Source organism: Sceloporus occidentalis, unplaced genomic scaffold (genome assembly GCF_023333645.1).
Source record: "Sceloporus occidentalis isolate IW3139 unplaced genomic scaffold, rSceOcc1.0.p SCAF_1, whole genome shotgun sequence".
Classification (NCBI taxonomy): domain Eukaryota; kingdom Metazoa; phylum Chordata; class Lepidosauria; order Squamata; family Phrynosomatidae; genus Sceloporus; species Sceloporus occidentalis.
The window spans coordinates 118,822,029-118,834,346 of record NW_028316981.1 but is presented as its reverse complement, the minus strand read 5'-3'; the positions used below and the strand labels follow the sequence as shown (position 1 = coordinate 118,834,346).

General features: G+C 44.5%; 1 protein-coding gene across 2 annotated transcripts in view; it reads left to right on the top strand.

Moving 5' to 3' along the window:
• GIPC1 (GIPC PDZ domain containing family member 1) overlaps positions 1-7,117 on the top strand; it is a 47,699-nt gene extending 40,582 nt beyond the window's left edge. For both annotated transcript variants that reach the window (XM_089533126.1, XM_089533118.1), the window contains exons 5-7: positions 3,382-3,494; positions 4,117-4,198; positions 4,990-7,117. In XM_089533126.1, the coding sequence (XP_089389252.1) occupies positions 3,382-3,494; positions 4,117-4,198; positions 4,990-5,141 (347 nt within the window). In that variant the 3' untranslated portion in view covers positions 5,142-7,117. The remainder of the gene's footprint in view (positions 1-3,381; positions 3,495-4,116; positions 4,199-4,989) is intronic.
• The last annotated feature ends 5,201 nt before the right edge of the window (positions 7,118-12,318 follow it).

Genomic DNA, 12,318 nt, shown 5'->3' with positions numbered 1-12,318 from the left:
ATACACAGCTTTCGGCTTACACTGAAGCTGCGCTGCAATACAATGAATGGCACCCGTGCTTGCACCGCCATGCCGCCACGCCTGGGACCCATTATAGTCAGTGGGGATTGAGCATACACATTATTCGCCTTGCGTGGGAGGAGGGTCCGGAACAGGTCCCCTGCGTAAGGCAAGGGTCCACTGTATATCTATCATGACTCGTAGCCACTGTTGGCCTTGTCCTCCATGAATTTGTCTAAACCTCCTTTTTAGTTGTCCATGTTGGTTCTCATTACTACAACTGTGGTTGCTATCACCAAAGCTAAGTGTTATTATGGATATACTTCCTTCATCTGCTTTTTTTTTTTTAAATCAACTTATGAGAGAGGGAGAAGTGCTTCCCTGGCCACTTTCTTGACAATGTGCATAATTCTGTACACCTAATATCATATTTCCTCATATACTGTGACTGCCATCTCAGCGGGAACATTTGACTATTTTAGATTGCCTTTTTCTGCACCTTTTACTTATTTATTAAAAGTATATATAAGGTTTTTTTTACTCATTGTTGTTAACTGCCCTCAACTCGGCCTTGACTCATGAAAACCCTGTGGATGAGACATCTCCAATCCTCCTATCCTTCACTGCTCTGCTTAGCTCCTGTAGATTTTGGCTCTTAGGGGGAATACAGACCGGCACTTTGTGCCGGCCTGTGGGCAGAGTCATAGTGTAGCATCCGTACGCTCAATGCCGTGACTCCGCCCCATCTCACCCTGATGCTATGCCCCCATTTACACAGCGTGTGGCATCATGATGTGACTACTGCAGCATCCAAACAGAGCAGCATGGAAGGGGCATCATCATGTAATGTCCTCCTGGCTGGGCTTCCTCTTTCTCACCTCCGTCCTTTAATCTCTGTTCAGCATTCAGCAGCACGCATTATCACTTCCACCCACCGCTCTGACCACATCTCTCCTGTGTTGGCATCCCTTCACTGGCTCCCCCTCCCTTTCCGCATTCAGTATAAGCTCCTGCTGTCCACGTTTAAAGCCCTCCATGGACTGGCCCCTCCCTACTTATCAGACCTTCTCACCTTTCCACTCGGGCCCTCCGTTCTAGTAGTCAAGGTCTGCTGTCTCAGCCCAGGATTTCCTCTGCCCCATCCCGGATTCGCCCCTTTTCACTCGCTGCCCCTCACTCCTGGAACCTTCTTCCCCCACAAGCAAGAGCCATCACTTCTGTTACCAGCTTCAAAACGGAGTTGAAAACCATCCTATTCAGAGAAGCGTTCCCAGGCATTGCATAATTGTCGCTTACTATTTGATGTTCTTGTGGTGCCTGTTTATTGAACCATTTCCTGTATTGCTATGTACTGTATATGTATTATCCTACTTGAGAGTATGTATTTTCCCTGGAAAATGATTAACCATCCATTATGAAGCCTCGCCCTCCCTCCAGTCCATCTGCCTTGGTCCAGGCCTTGGAGGTAGAGAGGAACTGCTGGACCTCTTACCCTTTCCCTCCACCACTCCCTTCTCCTTCTGTGTCATGTCTTTTTAGATTGTAAGCCCGAGGGCAGGGAATCGTCTAACTAAAAGATTGTATGTACTGCGCTGTGTAAATTTACAGCGCTTCATAAATAAAGGTTAATAATAATAATGTCACCCCGTCATGGCTATGACACCCCTTCCAGGGAGTGAAAAATAAGCCCCTTTTTGGGACTTTTTTTTGCTCCCTGTGGAGGCTGCGGCATGCAGTTGCCGCGATCCCCATCCAGGGCAAAAAGGGACGGCATCCCACCACCTGTCTATACAGCCCCTTGGTCTCCCTGCTAGAGTCTATCCATCTTGTGTGCAGTCTTCCTCTCTTTGTACTGCCTTCTACTTTGCCTAGCATTATTGTCTTTTCTAGTGACTGTTAAGAAAACTAAGATAATAACCACAGAAGATATTCACAAATTCAATATGGATGATGAGGACATTGAAATAACGAAAGACTTCCCATATCTTGGAGTAATCATTGGTCAGAACAGAAACAGCAGTCAAGAAATCAGGAGATGGCTAGGACTAAGAAGGGCTATGAATGAATTAGGCACAATCCTGAAGTGTAAGGATACACAACTGAACACTAAAGAGGGATTGTTCATGCCATCATATTTCCTATCACTATGTATGTACAGTGCTGTCTACATTTACAGCGCTCTAGAAGTAAACGATGATGATGATGATGATGATGATGATGATGATGATGATGATGATGATGATGGATGTGAGAGTTGAGTGGTAAAGAAATCTGATAAAAAGAAAATCAATTCATTTGACATGTGGAGCTAGAGAAGAGTTCTGTGGATACTGTGGACAGCTAAAAAGACAAACAGGTACAAGAGCAAATCAGATCTGAAGTTTACCTAGAAGCCAGGATGACTAAACTGAGGCTGTCATTCTTTGAACACATCATGAGAAGACATGACTCACTAGAAAAGACAAATAATGCTTGGAAAGATAGCAGGCAGTAGAAATAGAGGAAGGAAACACACCAGATTGACGGACTCAGTCAAAGAGAGCATGACTCTAAATCTGCAGGAACTGAGTAGGTTGTTGAGGATAGGGTGTCTTGAAGATGCCTCATTCGCAGGGTTGCCAGAGTTCGAAGTTGACCTGAGGGCAGTTAACAACAACACTAAATTGTTGGGTATCACTGGCAAACTCAATTGCCCCATTATTGACATTTGGAGAAGTAGACTTAAGTCTACGAAAGTTTATGCTGCCAACCTCTTTCTCTCAGTTAGTCTCAAAGGTGCTACAAGATATCTCTACTCACTGTTCACATCTTACTACAGATTGTTTATGAACAAATGTAAAAAGTATAAATAATTGGGGATCATTTTGAGAACTGACCATTACAAATTATTAGTCCCAAGTTACTTGTCCAAGTTTAACAAGTTACTAGTCCACAATTCATCTTTGGAGACAAGATCATTACTGTTAAAGTCTTATATTTGGTATTAAATGGTTTGGTGTTACTTGTTTGGGTTTTGAACTGTTGAGATGGTCCTATTTTGGTATTCTGACAGCCTGTACTCATGACTGTTTGAGTGTATGTTAATCCTAGACAAATCTGGGGAGGGGGGTATGCATGTACACATATTCATCCATCCATATTCTTTGGGTATACTACTTTAATCCTTGTTAATATGGATCATCAGTGGCATGATTCAGGTTGAAAATTGCATATAATCAGTGTATACAACAAGCCCACAACAGGTTAGGTATGGCTGGGTGTCAGCAAAGGGAGCTTTTTTCAAACAGAGCAAATAACTCCTTTTGGGCCTTGTTTCTAACCCAGGCCACCAGTGTGCAAGTCAGCAAGAATTCAAGAGGTCTTTTTTTTTCTGTATTCCAGATATGATCAGTCAGAGGTCTGCAGGAGGCAAACACAGTGGGAGTGCTCAGCTTGGCACAGGGAGAGGAACTCTACGGCTTCGAGCCAAAGGACCAGCCACTGTGGAGGAACAGGTATGAACTTAACAAGCCCAGCCATGTCTGTGACGAAGCTAAGTAGCCCTGGTCAAGAACCAGGACTCAGTTTCCTTCCACAAATGGGTGGGGCAGGTGGTCACAAATCAGTGTCCTTATACCTTTGATGCGCAGTATGTCTGGCAGCTTTAACTCCCTCCTTTGAGTTCTCACTTTCACTGTATTTATTGTAGGTGAAAAGAAGCAGGTCTTTATTTTGTTTCTGCTCACCTTCACTGTTCTGTGGTTCATCTCCTCCAAACATCCTCACATTTGTGCCTCTGAAATAGAGAGAAGAGGATTGATAGTAAGCATAAACAGGCACTGACTGGTTGAGGGTATGGAATTAATGATAATGATAGTATGTCTTTGTGGACCTTCAGATCAGAACCCTCCCTTGCCCCATCACATTGTTTCTCAAGTTGCTGAGCTCCACCTAAACCCAAGACGTTTTCCCCAACTTTAGAACACAACATACACACTTACTTCAGCTATATTGCAGCCACTTTCCCCTGCATTAGCCCTGTCACTGCTTGTAGACGTCAGGAATGGTCTTGTCAGTTCATGCAGAGAAAAATAAGTGTTTCTGCTGCTTCTCTAATAGTAGTTGTCTCCTTTGCAGCCATCTGCTTTTGAAGAAAAGGCCATTGAAAAGGTTGATGACCTTCTGGAGAGCTACATGGGAATCCGTGACACAGAGTTAGGTGAGTTGCTGCTCCTTCCATTCATTCACCTGCAAGCTAAACCACTGAAAATTTGAAGAGACTGTGGATGACCTAGGGTGGGTCTACACCAGTCAGAGTACTCTGGGCTGCTCCCAGAGTATTCTGGCCCCAGAGCTGCCCCAAATCTCTCCCCCCCCATTGCCTCTGCATTCCAGAGTGATGCTGGGCAACTGTCTACACATGCATCCTGCTGTGCCTCCTGGCACCACCATTACTGGTGTGAGTTGCTCCCTCTGAGGTCAAGAACAAGGCGCCCCGCATTGATTACATGGCTGGACACCTTGTTGTGATCTCAGAGGGAGCAACTCGCACCAGTGGTGATGGCGCCAGATGACACAGCAGGACATGTATAAATAGCTACCTGGCATTGCTCAGCAGTGATCCAGATTTTAATCTGGAGCAAAAGGTAAGACTGTTTAAAGTAAGGGAAGGTCATATTTGATGAAAAACTGGATTTATGTTGTGAAGACAGTTCACAGTTGAATTGGGGCTTTACCTCTGCATCATGAAGACAGGTGATGATGAGCATGGGGGAAACCCATGTTGATCTGTCTAGACATGCCCTTAGTTAGGATTGTCCCTATGAGTGGTGGCATTTACCCTTGGTCTGCAAAGCTTCATTATACTTCCTGTGCTCTTTCTTAGACATGGAAACCAATGTGAGATTTTACCTATGTTTGCAAGATGGGACTTGGGCAAGGCAGATTAACTATTGGGGGTGAAGTTGGGGGCTGAACTAATGCTAGTCTATGACTTTTTCTTCACTATAGCTGCTACCATGGTGGAGCTGGGCAAGGACAAGCGGAATCCTGATGAGTTTGCTGAAGCCCTGGATGAGCAGCTGGGTGACTTTGCCTTCCCTGACGAATTTGTCTTTGATGTCTGGGGAGCCATTGGTGATGCCAAGGTTGGGCGCTACTAGGACTCTGCGCTCTTCTGAACCCTGCAGGCAGGACCATTGGGCAGGCCGCTGGCAGGCCTGGCGCACCACTGTTCCCTCCCTTTGATGCAAGGCTGCCCACCTTTTCTCCATAGGGGCTGGACAGCTCCAAGAGCAATAAGTAACCTGCATCAGTGACTGCAGCATAATGTGAACTGGGGCCAGAATCTGCTGCTCTTTCCTGATACCTCGCCACTCCTGAAGTTCATGGAGGCTGTAGTCAACCAGATGTGTGTGCTGTCAGTTTCCTTGTCCAACTCAGCTCTCACAGTTCACTGTTCTTATAGATGGGGAGGCTGAACCTAATTTCCAGTTTACTTTGAACCTGGATGAGATGTGGGTCTAGGTAGCCCGATAGTGAGTTATTCTAGGAAATCTCAGAGCACCACATGAGAGATGGATGGGGTAGGAGTGGGCTTGACCTCTGACACCCTGCATAAATTGGGGGAGGGAGGCATTATAACAAAAGTCCTAGTCATGCATATCTACTCTAAGAGGACTAAATCCTTAGTGGGTACAGTCCATGCCTTTTTACCAGCAGGAACATCTTCTGCTAGTCCCCCTCTATTCACTTTGGTATGTGAACGGTATTGGCAAGTTTGTTTTCTCACAGTGGGCCAAGTTCCCTAATCAGGGTGATTGTCTCTCCATGTCTCCCCCCCCTCCCCTCACACATTTGTGAATTCCTTTAGGGACCATCTCCCTAGTTTGATAACTTTTTGAGCCTTGCAGCTTTCATAGGCCTTAGCCAGCAGATACCATGGTGCCCACCTCCCAAACAAATTATCAGCCATAAAATACAGTTTAAAAAAAACTGAGGGAGGAAATACACTTTTCCTATGTCCCAGAAAGGTGTCCCCCTCTTTTGTGTATAAGATCTGTGCAACTAAGTACCAGAGTTTCCACTTGACTTGCAGCTACTGGTTGCACGCCATAACTGGCAACACTTGAGCTTGCTTCTCCATCTGTTCCTTTGTTCTGTCATCAGCCATTGGGCTGGGATCCATCTTGATCATTGTTCACTAGTGTCCTTTGCCCTGGGTATGGCTACAGGCCACAACACAGCTGTCAGTTGTGGACAATAGGTTTGATCTAAGACTTCACACCCAGGCGCAGGTACTTTCCCCTCACTCTGGATGGCTCTGGTTTATCTTGCCATCTAAATGGCATCACACCCTGACACTCTTCCAGAGCCAGACGGCTTCCGGTCACTACTCCCCTCAAATCTGTGCAGGGCTTCTAACATCAGGCAATTCATGCTGTATGGTAGTGCAAAGACTGTCCCATGTTCTCTCTCAGGGGATGAACCCATGTGGAGGCTCTTAAACAAGTGGTGTTTCCTTCCTCTATAACTTGAGAGTATTCTCCTGCTGAACTGGTTTTAGGGTCAGGGTGTTTTGCATCAGCATTCAGAGGCATATTCCAAGAGCAGCAGCAGAAAGCTCTTCTTACCGTCTAGGGTTGGGCATGATATCCTTGTCAAAGCCTGTCTTGACTGATCTGTCCCTTTTGTCATACTGACCTACCTCCCAGTTAATGTTTGCAATGCTGTGTCTGTTAAATTATTTATATCCTCTCACTGACACCCCCCCCCCGCAACACACTCCTGAACACTGGGTCTGTACCCTGTGCTGTATCCCAGTATTGTAGTTCAGGCAGCGGCTGGTGACCCCTGGGAGCTGAGAGAGTCCATTCTCTTTTATACTTTAGCCCTAGTTCACCTACTGTATCTCTAAGACACAAATCCCAGAGAGGATGTGGAGCCTTGGTGCCCTCTGGAACCCATGTTGCAAAACTCAGAAAGGGCCATGCTTTTGCCAAGCCTTGGCCAATCTGCTGCACCCTGGCACCAGAAGCCTTTGGGGTAGGTTGGGCACCAGGCCCTCCTTAGGGAGTATTTTTGTATTCTACATGTAAAGCATCTTTAAGATAAAATATATTGACACTACTAAATTCCATGTACACGTGTCCTTTAGTGTGTGTGTGCATAGCGGGGGGCAGGGGCGGGGCATATCCTTAACAGATGGTGTTCTATCCACCTTCCTTCTATCCTGATCCTCTGACACAAACAGACTTTTATACGTGGGGAGTATGAGAAACCTAGGACCATGGCCTGATGGTAGAAATGCAGAGGGTGCAACACCACCCTATGCACCGTGTGCCTCAAGGAGAGATTGGAACATCTGAATGAATTGCTGTCCCTTGTGCCCTGTTAATGTGAATGCTAGCAAAGCTTTAATATGGAATATGTGTGCTCCTGGGTTGGCAGAAGACTGCCTCTTGACTAGAGATGTGAAAGCTTGGAAAAAGTTAGTGGGAGCTTCTGTCTGATTTTGTGGGGGAGAGTCGCCCTTCTTCAGTCTTTGCATCTCTACTTTTATGTAGCAGGGATTGAACAGGGGGCCTCTGCAGTTCCTGTCTACAGTATGTCATCTTGGCACAAATACATGTAAATCTCTGTGTGGAGCAGTCCAAAGATAAATAGATAGGTTTCACTTGCTGAGTGTTGGATTGGAAAAGGGCGTTGTCTGTGAAGCAGAACCAGGTTCTGCATTATGTGGAGCTAGTAATTTCATTATAATAAGCATTCAGAAGATTCTGCATAGCTATTGTTTATTTGAGTGTCCTGTCCCATGTGCAGATCATGTGCTGGCAAAAGGAGGTAGCTCTATCTTCTTCTCTGGTTCATACTAACATCCCCCTCCCCAATCGAATAAAAGGAAAAAATTAGCCAGGAGATGCTGGAGTGGCTTTGGAGTCCCACACTTTTGGGGAAGTGCAGCAATGCTTAGAGCATGTTTCAGTAGCTCAGCCTGTACTGCATCCACTGCACCATCCCATCCTCAGTGGAGACTGTGAGAAACATGGATCTCAGACTTCCTGTCTCAGATACTGGGGTGGGTTCACTGTCACAGTTGTGTCCCTGAGGTGCAAACAACAAGCAGGAAGAAACACACGATCCTGCCAATTGAGTTGGGGCTAGGAAATGAGAGGTTTCCCCCCAAGAGAATCAGAGCACAAACAATGAGGGGAAAGAGGCCAGCAAGTGTGTCCCCCCTCAGGATGCACACAGTGATTAGCCTGCCTTCAGGTCCAGACTGAGCCTCTTTAAGGCCATTGTGCCAACTGAACTTTTCCCCCACACATTATGAAATCAGTGCAGTACAGGATGTCTGGGACCACTTTAATTATGTAATTGGTAGTGTCAAGGGTCCGGGATTGCTGCCTGAAACCAGGAGCAGCATCCCTTACCTGTCCATGCCTCAGCTACAGGCCTGCACCTTGTGTTTTAGTGCAGCTAACCTCTAAAATGTTCTGTTCTGAGCTTGTTGCATGTGAAAGAACTTTGAGTGATGCTTCCTATAAAGCATTGCTTTGCTGTTGTGTGCCTTCAAGTAGTTTCCAACTTATGGCGATCCTATTAGAGTTTTCTTGGCGATATTTGTTCAGAAGATGTTTCCCATTGCCTTCCCCTCAGGCTGAGAGCATATGACTTGCCCAAGGTCACCCAGTCAGTTTTAGGGTTGAGCTGGGAATCAAACCCTGGTCTCCAGAGTCTTAGTCCAACACTCAAACCACTATGCTGGTTCTCTATATCTTATGTAAGGGACCTGTAATTATTTTTGTTCCAAGGGACTAGGGACTGGCACTATATTTGTGCATACTGGCTACAATTGTTTCTTTCCTGGAAACTTGCCAAGAACTGTCAGCATTCTAGGGACCATCACTTTAAGTAGCATTGCTCTAAAGTATTTATGATGTGTGGTGCTGTCTTTGTTTTATTTTTCACTCAGCAATTGAACTTGGTCTCATTCCAGTCCCCTACTTGTGTTTTAAAGAACAGAAATAAAAGATATAATAGTATTTCCTTGGAGGAGGCTGTGGCCCCACTTTTGCAAGTGGCAGATGATCCCCAGGAGATAAGCATGAACTGAAGATTCCTACCATATGTACAAGTCCGTAAAGTTGGCTGTGCAAATACCTTTTGTGGTATTTAGCTTGAGAGATGAGAACAATGCCTTTTAACCAGTGTAGAATCAAAAGCTTTGCTATTCCTGCTGCAGGTACAACTGCTGATGCTCCATTTCTACCAAGAGAATGGAAAGACTAGGATGGGAGGAGGACTTACTGAAGGCCTCTTCTGACCATTTTTGGTCTGGAGCTAAAGTAATCGCCATTTGACTGTGCTACATATATCCCTTTCATCTATTTTGACTGTGGTCTTATACTTGGAGCCCAAAGGAATAAAGGCCTAGAGAATTTGTGGGGAGATTTTTTTCCTGTCTATAGCCATTATGTCATAGGAAATCACCATCTTCTCATACCTTGATGATGGCTGGCTGGAAATGTATATGTACATGCTTCAAGGATGCAGCAGGTATTCTTCAGCACAACCAGACTCTATTTTCCCAAAACAATAACACATTTCTAAAAGCAAATATAAAGGGAGGGAGACATGGGGGGGGGGGGGAGGGGACTAGAAAAAAATAAGGAGTTGTAGTCATAAGCAAAGCTATACATTAACAAAATGTTATAACTACAAAAAACCTGCCGGGCATTGGCATCTGTAAGATATTTGTGTGTCATACTAAGGTAAGATACACTGACCACTGAACAAAGGATGGTATTTGTCTTTCCAGCATTGGAAAGTTAAGTCTTTTTGCTCTAATAAGGGCACATAAAATCACCACCACTAATAGTACAACATCCTATCTCTATGGAGTGAAGCAGAAGGTAAACCTGTGGCAGGGTATGAAGGAATGGGCTGTGTGGTTGATGCCAAACGTGTATTATGTTAATGGGGGAGCATGCAGCCTGACATTACAGGGTTATCCTTGGAGAGAATTGGGTGAAAGTAAATTAAATGCGAATCTGCAAGGGCCATGCTAATTTTGCTGTTCTAAAGAGTTTTTAAAAGCTAGGTGAATCTACTTGCTGGATCAGTACAAAAGGAGTTGTTTAATATAGTGGGTAGGGTGTCATGTTCTATCTGTGGAAGGGTATAAGTGAGGGAGGAGATGGCTGTTTATGAAATAAGAGCCCAGCTGGATTGAAACAAAGTTCCACTGGCCCGACACCTTGATTTCCATTTGTGGCTAGGCAAATTAACCTGGGTATTCTAAAAGAAGAAGGGGACAGCAGTTATTCCTATTTGTATGTCCTTAATAATAGTTCAAAGAGTGTACCTTCTGTTGTACTGGTGGGGGTACCCGTTAACTATTGCGACTAACAGCTATTGTCTTTTTAAAAATCAAACTCAGTCACAAGCTTTGTGATTTGCTGAAGTTAATTCTTTAATCTCTTTCTTTCCAATGGTGCAGGAAAGAGGGAAAGAGTTGAATGTACAGAAAAGTGTGGTATATATACCAGTTCCATCACACGCATTCACTTTCCATCCAAAGAACACTTTGAAGCACTACAGATCTGTGAGGGGCTTGCATTTGCTATAATCACTTGAAGGATGTTTGTTGTCCTATCCTGCCTGACAACTGAGTCACTGCTCACATTTGAATAACTCAATTGAGCTGGCTAGATACAGCACACAATAATTCATCTACTTCTGAGAACTGATGTGATGCTTCATCTAACAGCAAAATCAGCTTTTCCAACCCAGTTGTGCGAGAGAGCCATCCCACAGCAATTCTCTGGCTAGCAGTCAAACAGGCTCTTTGCCCAGATCTGGTTAATGGCCCATCAAGCCCACTAGCCCCACCTTACTGTGCTAAACACATTCCTTTCTCTGTTCCCATCCTCTTTCTCTTTAGTAGTCATCTACAAGGGCCAGTCTTCCTTGGGCGGAGGTGGGAATTATATGGCCCTAGACTTGAAACAACTTAAAGCTTAAAAAGATTGCATGTACAGCGCTGTGTAAATTTACAGCGCTTCATAAATAAAGGTTAATAATAATAATAATAATAATAATAATAATGGCACACAACAACAAGAGATATCAGGCTAACTCCTGAGCTCTAGCTAACATGGCCACTTGTGAATAACTCTGTGCATTGCAGGCCAACATCTGCTGGGCTGATTCCCACCCCAGCTATAGATGATTTGAGTGAACCTGGTTATTCTTAAGCCTATGTATGTTGTGTGCCTTCACATTGCTTCCAATTTATGACACCTCTAAGGCTATCATGGGGTTTTCTTGGCAAGATTTGTTTAGAAGAGGTTTGCCATTGCCTTCCCCTGAGGCTGAAAGCATGTGACTTGCCCATAGTCACCCAGGGGGTTTCATGGCTTTTATTATTATTTTATTATTGGTTTTTAATAGTTATGTAATTTTAAATCTTATATTGTTTAATCTTTTTTTAAGGGGGGATAATTTTTATATATGGATGTACTATTTTAACTGTTGTAAGACGCTTTGATTGTTTTAACAAAAAGCAGGGTATAAATAAAAGTTTTATTTATTATTTATTTATGGCTGAGCTGGGAATTGAACCCTGGTCTCCAGAGTCATAGTCTAACACTTAAACTACTATGTCATACTTACAATTAGATAAATGCAATGTGTGGACCTGAGGAATGTCAGAATTATCCACAGTGAGTTCTAGTGGAAACTCATTGCAAAATGAGGGATCTGGCCCTGGGTCAGGAGCCGCTGGCCAACAGGTGAAGAAGGGTAGTACATCAAAATCTGGGGGATACAGGTTCTCTAACCAGAATTTTCCTTGAGAGGACCTGGCATTTGGTGTAATGGTTTGAGTGTTGGACTAGGACAATGGGATACCACTGGCTTGGACATGGAAACCCACTGGATGACCTTGGGCAAGTCACACACTCTCAGCCTCAGAGAAAGGCAAAGGCAACCCCCCACTGAACAAATCTTGCCAATAAAACTGTGTGATAGCCATAGGGTTGTCATAAATTGGAAACAAGGTGTTGGGCCAGATGGAACTTTGTTTCAATCCACCTTACGGTCACCAGAAGTCAGAAATTACTTGACGGCACACAACAACAACACCTGTTACATTTGTGTTAAGATGTTGGTATTTTGGGAAGATAATAAGTGGAGTAAAGAGGAAACTGATGCCAATTAAGTGGCTTTCATAATAGCAGGTACATGGGAGATACAGTGTTCCTTCCCTAAATCTCAATGTCTGTGGCAGGCAGGCAGCCTGCCACCACACATTCCACGAGCTGATATAACTCACCT